Genomic DNA, 12,126 nt, shown 5'->3' with positions numbered 1-12,126 from the left:
CGAGCACGCTGGGGAGCCCCCTGTGCTTCTGAGGGACACTCCATGTGCCCCAGCATTGCAGTGTTCACGAGCCCCTGCTAACTAGATGTATGTAGAAAAAACATTTAAAGCTGTAAATACATTCAAATCGCTGAATCTGTCCAAATCTCTCCAAATTGATTCGGAGGGTTTCAAATCCATTTGGAGAGATTAAAGGATCCTGTGATTTGATTTGGATTAGGAGACTTGGCCACTGAATCTCTGCCGAATCGAATCAGACTGAAGCTTTGCACAGCCCTATTGTGTATAGCCGGTTTCCTGTGTCCATGTCTTAAAATGACAATCAGAGTTGCCATCAGCTGAGACTTGTAATGAGAAGCCAGTAGGTTGACTGGTAGGCACTTGAACTGGACTCCACTCTGATTTCTGAGAGGCATCCAGAACATACCTGAAGTATAATGGCTGTGCAGAACAGGAACATGTACTCTTGCTTCTGATTGTATGTGTTTGATTGATAAAGAATTCAAAACTTTAAGGCTTCCAGTTGGGTAACTTGCACAGATCATATAATGTGTCTTTTTGCCAAATTTCCTTTTTTTTCTTCCATGTTCAAGAAGCCAACTCCTATCATATTAGAGCAGGGGTGGGCAAAATGTGGCCCGCAGGCCAGATGTGGCCTGCTAGGCCATTCTATCCGGCCTGTGGGGCGCCTAAAAAAGTTTAGAAAATTAATATGCATCTGTACCATGCGGCCCTTGATGGCTTGCCAAAACTCAGTAAGCAGCCCTCTGCCCAAAATAATTGCCTGCCCCTGTATTGGAGGGATAGAAATAGGAGGAGATTGGCCAGTGCCAAAACTAGTATTTCTGTAAGCTTTAGCAAAGTTGTGTGTATATACAGTGTGCAGCAGATCATTTTACTTAACTGTGTGTTGTGCCGAGGTAATTTACTGCTCAGATTTTGGGTTTTTTTGTTTTTTCTGCAAGCAAGAGCATTCATTAGGAATTATTCTTGGTGATAAGGGTAGAGGGTTGTTGAGATTTTACTCCCCTTTTCCATGCAAGTGGTTAATTGACACAACAATGTCCCATACTTGATCTGATTGTAGATCGACTCTATGAAAAAGTAGACCGACCTCTTTTATGCTTCCCCTTTTTGACAGGTAAAAATGTTGACTTATAAATGGAACAGAAGAGTAACTGTTGTGAATAATATGAAAATACAGTGCATATTTATGATCACTTCTGTTTTCTCCCCCCGCCTCCCCCTTTTTTTAACAGGTTACTTTCAAGCAAGCAGTATTTTGCATTTTCCTCATGGAGACAATCAGCAATCACATTTGCTGCAACAAGGTAACATTTTAAGAGATGTCATTATAGCTGCATTAAAAAGCTGATTTGTTATGTTTTCATAAAAGCAAAATAGATTCTTAAGTTAGGTGTTGTTTAATTTGACAGGAAGAACATCTCTCAGCAGTAGTATAAGTGCAGGGAAGCGTCCAAATCCAGAAGAAGAAACCCAGAGCATTGGACCAAAAGTCCAGCGACAAAGCACTAATTAAAATGGTGAGAAATGAGTACTGCGAAGTATCTTGCTATTTTAAATAAATTATTTTTGTGTGAAAATGTCGTATCCGAATGTTTCTAATATTATAGTATCTCTAAGTCATTGTTAATGACCAAGACACTTCTTCGCTACATGCTGTAAAACCAAATAACACAAAGGTTAAGCATAAGACAGGAGGCAAGATATAGATATAAGCCAGGGATGGGCAGTTATTTCAGCTGGAGGGCTGCTTAACAAGTTTTAGTGATCTGTTGAGGGTTGCATGGGTAGCCCCACCCTCTTGACAGTTGCCTTGTCTCCTGGTTGCCATCTTGTGACCAGAAATCCTGCCCCTGACCTTTGCCCCGGAAATATTACAGGGGGGGTGAGGGGTAGTGCCATCTTGAAATGGGGGGGAAGAAAACCAAATCGTACTAAAAAAATCAAACACCTACTATAACTTTTAATTTTATTTAAGAAAATATTTCTGTCCCAATTTGTGTTTGCATAGTATATCTAGAGGCGATTGCATACTAGCTCAAAATGCACTCTTACTCTTGCATATTGTGTGGGGGATTAAGGAGACATGTGAGGGTTGTGTGGTTGGATGTTGCAGGTCACTAAGGTGCCTGCTCTTTTAAGGGCAGAAACTGCCTAGAGAGAGGGCCCTAGCAGCCAGGCAGAAACCCCCCAGGTGCAAATTACTCTGGCAGCGGGCTAATGAGAGAATTAGCCTGCACGTGCACCCAGTCAGCTGACCAGAAGAAGGCAGGGTCCTGGGTGCACATAAACCCCAGGGCTGGGACCGGAGAGTTAGTTTTCTTGCAGCAACCAGGGGAAGGAGCCTTCAGGGGAAAATTGCCCAGAGATGCTTAGGCTGCCTGATATGCTGCATATAGAGCTAATGGGGCTCCAGCAGCTCACCAGGTACCCTGGCCTACAAGGCATTTGGTGCTGGGAGGGATGTTTGACTTTTAAAGGGACAGAGCGCACCGTGAACTGCTTGTATTATGTTATAGCTCAGGGGCTCATATTTTGGTTGCTGTTTATAAACTGGTGGACCAGGCTGAGGCTACTGGGGGAGGAGGTGGTCTCATTGGGGGCCCACTACAGTGTGGAGACCCCAGCACCATAGGGCTCAGTGACAAAGGGGCTGTGGAAAGCCCAGCGCCAGTATGGCCAGGAGCTCTGCAGGTGGCCAGGAGCTCTCTGCAGCCCGGTGATAACAGGAGGCTGAGCTATAGCAAGGCCCTAGAGAGACAACTTTTATATATCATCTGTGAGGCTTGGAGTGGTAAAGGGGTGGTTTTGGAGCTGCGCATCTAGTCCATAAGGCTGAGGGTACCCCATGAGGCAACCACTTTTAGCAGGACCCACAAGGGGCCCAAGAACCCACGAGGTTCAGTGAGGTCCATCAGGACTGTGTCCAAAGCACAAACTTGAGGGCAGCCTCCCTAGTTATTATAGTTACCAAGATGTGGCAGGTGAGGAAAAGAGTGCCTGTTGGGCAAGATTGGCATGGTCAGGGTGCCCTAGGGGCATCACAGCCATCCCTGGGGACCCCATCCTGTGACAGGGATTGTGTATGTGGGGGCTATGGAGGGTTGTGGGGTTTGTGGCTGGGGTGGGAGGGTGTGGGTATGGTGGGTGGTGTCTGGGAGGGTGTCTGTATGTGATTATGGTTGAGGGGTGGGATTGTGTGGGGCCATGGGAGGGTGTGGGTCTGTTAGGGGTATGGTGGGAGGTGGGGAGCCAGCTGTGCCTGTCCCATCTTGGATGCTGCACACAGTTCCCAGCTGCAAGGCTGGGACCCATATGGTGTGGCCCGGGGCCAGCCCGGCCCAGCCCAGCACAGTGCAGTCCTAGCTGCTGGGTCAGGGACTGCGCGGCATGGCACGGAACCAGCCCAGCCTGGCCCAGCTGTGCTGCATGATTCTCATCTGCAAGGCCAGGATGCACACAGTATGGCACAGGGCCAGCCCAGCCCAGCCCAGCTGGTCCAGTCTGTGCTGTGCTATGTGGGAACCATGTGGTGCAGCTTGGAGCCTGCTCAGTTTGGCCCATCTCATCCTGGCAGCATGCAGTTCCCCACTGTAAAGCTGGGACCCACACAGCATGGCACAGAGGGAATGGAAGGGGCTGGGTTGACTCCATGTGGTCCCCAGCCTTGCAGCTGGTTGTGCTATGCTAGGCTGTGGGCCAGCAGGGCTGTTCAGCTTCCCTTGCACCTCCAGCTGCAGCTGCCACTACTTCTGCCTGGGTGAGTGGGGAATTGCAGCAGGCAGGGGGTTCCTGCCCAGCATGTCAAGCTCCGGCTCCAGCTCCCAGCCGCCTTCCACCCACTTTGCCCACCCGGCTTGATGAGCAGCCCCTGCAGGCGGGTGGAGCAGGTGAAAGGTGGCCAGGAGCTAGAGCTGGATTTCCATACACTGGGCAGGGGTCTCCTGCTGAAGCTTCAACCTTCCCAGAGCGGTGCAGCGTGGCACAGCATGGCAGCAGCAAGAGCGGCAGTTGGCGGTAAGGGGAACAGAACAGGGGAGCTAACGCGTAGCTCCTGGTGAGGCTATTCCCACTGTGGCTGCAGCTGACCAGGTGCTGCTTTGTTTCCCTAGCCTCCAGTGGCCTCTCCTCTTCCCACTTCTGTCCCTGCTGCACCACTCCAGTGGGGGGATCTTCAGCCTGGCAGCTTATGCTGGAGGTGAGAGGAACAGAGGAATATCCAGCTGGCTGCAGCCACACTGGGAACAGCCCTGCCAGAAGCAACATACTGGCTGGGGCTCGGGGGCATGCAGGCATGGCCTGCCTGGGTGGGAGCAAGTGGGGCTCAGCCCCATGGGGAGCTGTGGCCTGAGGGCCATATTTTGCCCAGCCCGATATAGGCAGATGGAAATACTATGAAGAAACAACACAACTCTATTGGTCTAGGAGAAAGACGATGGGTGGTCTTAGTGTGCAGCAGCCAAGCAATTGCAAAGTTTTTGGGAACATAGGACTAGAAGGAGCCTCCTGGGCCATTGAGTCTAGTCCTCTGCATTTGCAAGCAACCACTTACCCCAAGATTGTGAAAAATGGTGGACTCCAATCTCTTACTCACCCTAACTAGAAAGTGCCAATCCAGAAACGCCAAGAGCATTGTTCAGTATTCTGTGGGGAAAGAGCAGCTGTGACTAGGGCACTACAAATGCACTGCCCCTGCAGTGGTAGAAAAGTAAGCAGCTAATATATGCTCAGAGGATCCTAGGAAAAAGACTCTGCCTGACTACAAAAGAAGAATAAAACCCACGTAGTTCTTATCTATCTGCCTTAGAAAATAATTTCTTCAAGACTTTTAATTTGACACTTGGTTGACTGTAAACAAAAGAACAAGATCCTTTAGCCAGGTACCTCTGGGCTTTCTAAGCATCAGCAGGAGCATCAGGACACTCTGTGTTGTCTAGGCACCAAGGCCCAAGAGTTTTCTTTAGGGGGAATTGAATGGTAGAGTCAGAAGGCTGGAAAGAATCTCAAGTATCATCTAGCTTAAGAAGAACAATGAAGAGGCTTTGTGGATGTTTACATGGAGATCTTTCTAAATGTGAGTGGTCAGCATAGGAGAAACTATGAAGAAGGTGTTGTGTTTTCAGTTTACAGGTGAGTGCAAGGTCTGTTTATTGACACTGAGGTTGGGGGGTTTATAGGGCAGTTTTCAGGCTCAAGAGACTCCTCATTAGACTTGAGACACCCCTCAGAAAATGCCAGCCTTAAGCTTTCACTCTTTTGACTGCGGGGAAAAACATAGAGCAATTGTTGTACAGGTTTCCCTCAATTTACATGGGTTCTTTATATGCTTATTCTCTCTTATGTGATGAGCATATTTAGACCCATATATGATCATCATAGATGACCCCCCTGCCCAAGCAGGTAAGTCTGTGGGGGGAGGGGAAAGGACCAGCCCCGGCTGCAGCGGCCCCAGGAGCTGTTGGCACCAGATGCCTACAGCTGCAGGGCTGCACCATGATCCCCCCTGCTTGGGCTCCGCTTGTATACACTCACCATTGCTCCTAGGCCACACCGTGCCCTGGTGCAGGCAGCTGGTGTCAGTCATCCGGTGCAGGCAGCTGGTGTCAGTCATCCAGCGCAGGCTGGGGTGAGTGTGAACAAGTAGAGCCCCAGGTGGTACAGGGTGCGGAACTTACCCTGGCTCCGGGAGTGGCTGACACCAGCTGCCTGTAGCAGCTGGGCTGCACCATGCCTCAAGCCCTCCAGGGCTCTGCCAGTCCCCGCTCACCCCAGCCCATGCTGGAGCAGCCCCAGGAGCTGCCAACTCCACTTGCTTGTAGCAGCTGGACTGCACTGTGCCCTGGTGCAGGTAGCTGGTGTCAGCTGTTCCTGGGGCTGCTCCAGCATGGGGTGGGGTAAGTGTGAACAAGTGGAGCCCCAGGCGGTGTGGGGCACAGCATTTGTCCCGGCCCCAGAAGCAGCTGACACCAGCTGCCTGTAGCAGCTAGGCTGCACTGTGTCCCAACCCCCCCAGGGCTCTGCCAGTCCCTATTCACCCTAATCCATGCTGGAGCGGCTGCCTGCAGCCACTGGGCTGCACTGTGCCCTGGTGCAGGCAGCTGGTGTCAGCTGCTCCCAGGGGAGCGGCTCCCCTTCCCTAGTCCCAGCCTCACTTCCTTCTTCCCTCCCTCCCTCCATCACTGCCATGGGAACCTATCCCTATGTGTTATGTGGTAAAGTGGGTTTGCTTAATGCGCCATTCTCCAGGAACACACATACCGCATACATTGAGGGAGACCTGTATTGCAAAGAACTTGGAAAAACCCTAGCAGGTCAGAATGTTTTTGATGCTATGGATTCCTATTTGAAATCTCTGGGTTTATCTTGCGAGTTGTGTGGATGTTTGCACGCCTAACTACTAATATGTTGTGTAGTACCCTTAAAAGCATCTCATGGCCCCCTTGTTGAGACTCACTGGTATAGATCATGACAGGTTTTGGAAGTGAAGATGAGCGTCTTTGAGAGAGAAGGGAACCAGTGGAGAAATGCAAAAAAAGAAAGGTTAGGAAAATGATCTCCGCAGCGGCATTCTGAATGGATGACTGAGACATTTTTCTAAGCCATAGAAAAAGGATTCTGTAATCGAGGTATGAGACTGAGGCTTTTAGTTGGTTGGTTGGATTAGAAAAGTCATACTTCACATTGCAATGTGTATAACTAGGGACCCACAGAATTCATGATTTTGCAAAATCTGGCATTGCCCATGAAATGCACGGTGTGGGGGGAAACTTATGGAAAATAAAATGCTGGCTCACCAGAGGGAGCCTTGGCAGTCCTCAGGGTGCTGCAGCAGCCTGCCAGGCAAGAAAGGGAGGTGGGGGCGGGGGGCGCTGCCTACTCAAAGGACTGCCAACAAGGAGACTGCCACCCCTCACCACTGATTGGCTATGAGGGCTGCCTGCTATGTGGCCTCACCAATTGGTGGTTAAGGGTGGGGCTTTGTGACAGACACCAGTGCAGCCAATCAGCAGGGTGAGGCTTCATGACAGGCAGCCCTTGCAGCCAATCGGTGGCAAGGAGCAGGGCCAGTGGACCCCATTAGCCAATTGGGGGGTGGGGGGCGGCTGCCATGCTCTACCCACAAAACGACTGATGGGCCCCGCGTTCTGCCCATGAAATCGGTGGGTGGCCGCCCTGAATTAGGTTGGTCAGTACATATGACAAGTACAATGTTTCGAAGTGAGGCACATTTGGAGATTTCAGCTGGGGGACATATGAGCAGCTCCTGTCCTGACCCCCCGCCCCCCACTGGAATGATTCCAAAAAGCGGTGACAGTTGGTTGCTCTCCGGGTGGGGGGTGGCAAAGGATACTGTCAGGGCATGGGGGGGTGATTGGGGGATGGAGAGGTGGAGTCCTGTCCAGTGGCAACAGTGGTAGGAGCAGGGGTCTGGCAGAGGTGGGCTGCTGCAGGAAAGACAGGTATGTGGCAAAGGTACTAGGATATCTGGCTCCAGGTCTCAATCCACTGACCTCTCCTCTCCCCTTCTCCTGGGAGCATAGAGGCAGTGGGGATTTGAGGGCTGTAGAGCTAGGCTGTAGGGGCAGTGCAGGTGCAAATCTGGCAGGAAACCCGAGTGGCGTTGTTCAGAGAGTGCCCCCTGCCCAGAAGAGTGCTCCCACTGTGGAAACCTCTGGAGCCCCAGCAGGAGTCCATGGCTGTGGTGTGAGGCTCCTGCTGTAGGGATTCTAGCTTCAGGATCTCTCCTCCCTCTTGCTCCAGCAGAGGTAGAGGCAACTGGGGCTGGAGTACCTTTTACTGGTACAGGCCCTAGGACCAAGACTCGGTAGCTGTTCAGCTGTCTTGGTTGAGCTATTGAGCTCCACTGTACTCTATCCATTATTTCTATCTCCAATGCTGCAAGTTGCATCTGTATTACATAGAGAGAAACCCCACCTTTTGGAAACTTGTCTCTAATGTTGGAGCAGATGTAGCAACTTGCATGTACCAGAATAGGAATCTATTTAAATTGGAGGTTCAACTAAGTTGCATATCCTGTTGAGACACTTCATGGACTGTGGAACACACAAGAGTTTGCTTTTAGCTTTTATGAGGACATTGTAATTTTATTTTGATGAGAGATTTTTAAATGCATGTTCAAGGTCAGAATTACAGTGGAATGGCTTTTTCATCTGTTTGGAGTTCACTGAATATGTTACTTCATCACTCTGTCATGAATTATCAGCACCCACATATCTTTAGATTTCCGCAAGTTGTAACAAAACTGCAGTTGTGTGATGGGTTTTTCTTGTGGCTTGATTCCACATTGGTAGACAATGTTTAAAAAATATTAGTCGGTATTTTGTTTTGAAGGTATAGTAAAGCTCTTTCTGAACACCAGCCTAACCAATGTCACTATAAACTTTCTGATGAACATTATTATGATATATAAATTATATTTCAACAGCAAGGCTTCACATTGTGCAAATTTTTTTTATTAGATACTTTATTGTAAAGGTCATCAAACATAGTCTTTATGCTCTTGTACAGTTATGTGCACTAAGATGGTCACTGCAGTAACATTACAAGCAGAGTTTTTCTTTTGAAGAGAACCCGTATAAACCAGCTTAATCAAAAGTTTTCCTCGACTGATGCATAATTTTATTTTTCTTACAGCATAGTTGGAAGAGAAGATATCACAGAAAAAAACATTCAGGGGAAAATTCACTCATTCTGTATTGGAGCTAAAGTGTTGTGAGAATATTTGTATTAAAGTATCATGCTTTTTCATAAATTATTTTCCAACATTCTGAATTGTTGTAAACAAGTTCAATTTTTGGAATGCATTATTTCTAACTGGCATTTCTATGGTTTTTAACTTTTTAATGACTATTTCACACAGGGCAAATTGAGATTTGTATATAAAGCATTTGGTCAAGGCATTTGTTAACTTAATGTAAATATAAATATTCATAATTAGTGATAGACCCATCAATATATTTTTGATATTCCATGTATGGCAACAGGAACGACTGTAATGGAGGATATGTAAAATGGGGACTTTCCAGGTAGAGGTGGAGTGGTTTGGAGTTTTTTTTTTTAAACTACTAATATTTTTAGACTTGGAATGACCTCTGTACGATCCAACTTCTACATATTTTCCTAATGTAAGCACTTAAGACTGTGTTTGAGTTGTCACCTTTATTAAAAACAGCTGTATAGAAGTCACGCCAATATTTTTTTGTCAAAAACTTGTAAAGTTGTCATGTATATGTCCAGTCCTTGTATTCCCCAATTGCCTTGTTCAGTCACAGCTGAGACAACGTTGTTAATAAAAAATGTACATACAGATGCATAGGTCTCAGCGGCTTTTATTATTTATTGTGTTGGTTATATGTTTACTTTTCTGCTCCTTCTCCTCTGCCGCCCCCCCCCAAAAACAAACAAACAAACAAAAATACTGAGGGTAGGGGAAGGAGGGGAAAGAAATGGTGTTCAGAATTAGGGTGGGTGACTATGTAGTCTCCAGTTCGTTACAACTATGTGTAGTAGCCAAGCCAAAAATTTATAGGTAGCTAGATTTGCTCTGGCCTGATGTATAAAATTATGAGAAACTATTTCCATGATTTAAAAATAGGGTTTTAGAACATTCAGAATTTAGGATGCAACAAAATTGTTTGCCCATGGCTTTTAACTTAGCCTCCTTTTATGCACATGCATTATGATAGTATGTAGTTACAGTGACCATCTCTTTCTCCCCACAGAGCTCCTGCCTCCTTCATTGGCTGCCTTATGCTTGTTTTGCATTGCACCTGTGATTGTGACTCTCAGTCTGGGTAGCCTTTACTGCACTGCAACTAAGTTTACTTCTTTGAAGCAGTGATAATTTTTTTGCAAATCCATTCAGGTGTACTGATTAATGTGTTTTTAATCTGAAGGTTTTAGGATAATTACAAAAGCTAGAAACTTCCCAAAAACATGAGGATCCCTGAAGGAGCAACCTGAATTTTTAAATTCTACATACAGCAAGGTCCATTTATGAACAAGTGAACTGATTCTCATTTGAGTTGCTACATGCTGTCAGGAGCAGATATTTGATGGATCATAATTTAGTCATGGGTATTTCTTCTTGGTATTATATATGAACTTGAAGTTACACACTCAAACCCAGACCTATGTAATACAAATTGGTAATATGTTCATGGCCAAATACTGAACTGTACAAGATGTTGCTATGATCCATTATCTGTAGTGATATAGTGACATTTATGATAATGTTCTTGAGTACCAGCTCAGGTACAGTAACAAAACTAATAACACACTACTACATGAATCCTTGCTTTTTGCCTGTTTGGTTTTTTTGTTTCTGGACTACTCCACTGTTTGAACTGTAGAGTCTTTTGTTCTTTATGAAAAGGGCTGAACACTAGAAACTGACAACCAGATGTTAAGCATTTTACATAAATTAGCCCAAGCAGCAAATAAAGGCCTCTTAGTAAGACACAGGGTTAACAAAATGCACATGAAGAAACCTTTTATATCTAGCTTGCTCATTTTGCTAATGTAAAATTTGAAAATTATAGAATAAAGGTAGAAAGTGCCTTTTGAAAAGACCTCTTTACCTTTTCAAAACAAGATGCTATTAGATAACTATGTGCCAGTACCTGCTAGGAACAAATGCTACCATCTAAACAGTGTAGTCTTTTACTTGGCCTGAAAGTAAGGTGAAACATCCAAGAGGAAAAGCTTAATCGAAGTGTGAGGTGAAAGATCAGAAGTAAACTGGAAGAAAACATCTCAAAACTACACTTCAAACTTGGATGGAATGAAGGTTTGGAAAGGTGTCCAAAAGACCTTCAAAGAAGCAGAATTCCAAGGTGAGTGTTCCTTTTCCTAATTCAGGAGGAAGTCTTTCCCCAGCTACAGCCGTAAAAAGTTCACTTTCTGCCCAGGGGAGAATTCCCATGCTCAAGGACACAGTGCTAGATGACCTTAGACATCTTTTCATGAGCTGGGACCTTGGGGCACGGCAGTAACAGGAGGGAAGTGGCTTAGGGTGGAGAGTAGTTCCTAACTTCTCTAATTTTAGGAACATGCTGGCACCCAGAGTAACTCAAAAAAAGGTGGTGAAAATGGCTTATTACCCATCTTTGCTAAATCTGCCCTTGGGCTGCATGTATCTCTGCCGTGTTTCCCAAAGGACAATCACAGAATCATAGTCACAAGATTTTCACATACAGTGAGTAGGGAGTAGCAGTCATGTGGCTAAGGCCAACACTGATTGAGGAGGTGGAATTTTTCTCTTGTCTTTCTTTATATTGTTAATACTAAAGTATGACAACTCTTATAAACCCAGGAGACTAAAATGTGTGCAAAGGGATAGCAGTTGAAGGAAATTGTGGAGAAAATGGATCAGCTCAAAATATAGTATATTCCTCAATAAAACACTTTTTTGAGAGTTAAATAGGCCTTTGCTAAGTTAAGTGGTGGGGGGTGGAGTTCTTGAGTATGTTAGTGAGCTTCCTTCTTAAAAGCCAAATAGAAGCAATAATACAATGTAAATGTACAAGGAGAACTGTGTTGCTGCTTCGCAGGTATGTGAAATTGAAGTAAATCTGAGGCCAAGGTTTTCAGTGTTAGGTAGCCATCTCGAAGCATGTAAATTTAAAGTCTGCCGTGTCACAGCAAAATAAAATAGAGTCGAATATTCATTCAGATAGTAAACATCATTACCTAGAATAAATGATGTCTGGAGATTTGGGTAGGTATTTGAAGAACTCTTCAGTCTGGATTGATGTTTTGAGAGAGCTCAAGTTGAGCGTGAGGAAAAGAGAAAAATGCTGGGAAGATGGTTTGTTCACTAACATGGTATTTTAATACTACTGTGGAGCAGTGTCTTGGGTGAGTCTAAATATCAAGTGGATCAGTCATGAAGGCTTGAAGTTCACTCTCAAGTTCACTGCCATCTGGGAAACAAATTTCTAGACAAATGTATTGAACTTTCAGAAGCATTGTCTCAAAGGGAGTCTTCATCAGTTTTGCCAGAACCAGTTAACTATTAGGTCAGTGTGATGCTTTGGTCACAGATTCAATTCAGTGGAGATTCAGCCCGATTGGGTGGCC

General features: G+C 46.0%; 1 protein-coding gene across 1 annotated transcript in view; it reads left to right on the top strand.

The window, feature by feature from the left end:
* CRY1 (cryptochrome circadian regulator 1) overlaps positions 1-9,356 on the top strand; it is a 59,457-nt gene extending 50,101 nt beyond the window's left edge. Inside the window, exons 12-14 of the mRNA XM_090043152.1 lie at positions 1,260-1,331; positions 1,437-1,544; positions 8,680-9,356. Of these exons, the coding sequence (XP_089899278.1) occupies positions 1,260-1,331; positions 1,437-1,540 (176 nt within the window). The 3' untranslated portion in view covers positions 1,541-1,544; positions 8,680-9,356. The remainder of the gene's footprint in view (positions 1-1,259; positions 1,332-1,436; positions 1,545-8,679) is intronic.
* The last annotated feature ends 2,770 nt before the right edge of the window (positions 9,357-12,126 follow it).

Source organism: Crocodylus siamensis, chromosome 4 (assembly GCF_052110815.1).
Source record: "Crocodylus siamensis isolate JL-2025a chromosome 4, ASM5211081v1, whole genome shotgun sequence".
NCBI classification, from domain to species: domain Eukaryota; kingdom Metazoa; phylum Chordata; order Crocodylia; family Crocodylidae; genus Crocodylus; species Crocodylus siamensis.
The sequence above is the reverse complement of the archived record's forward strand: the minus strand, read 5'-3'. Positions and strand labels throughout refer to the sequence as shown.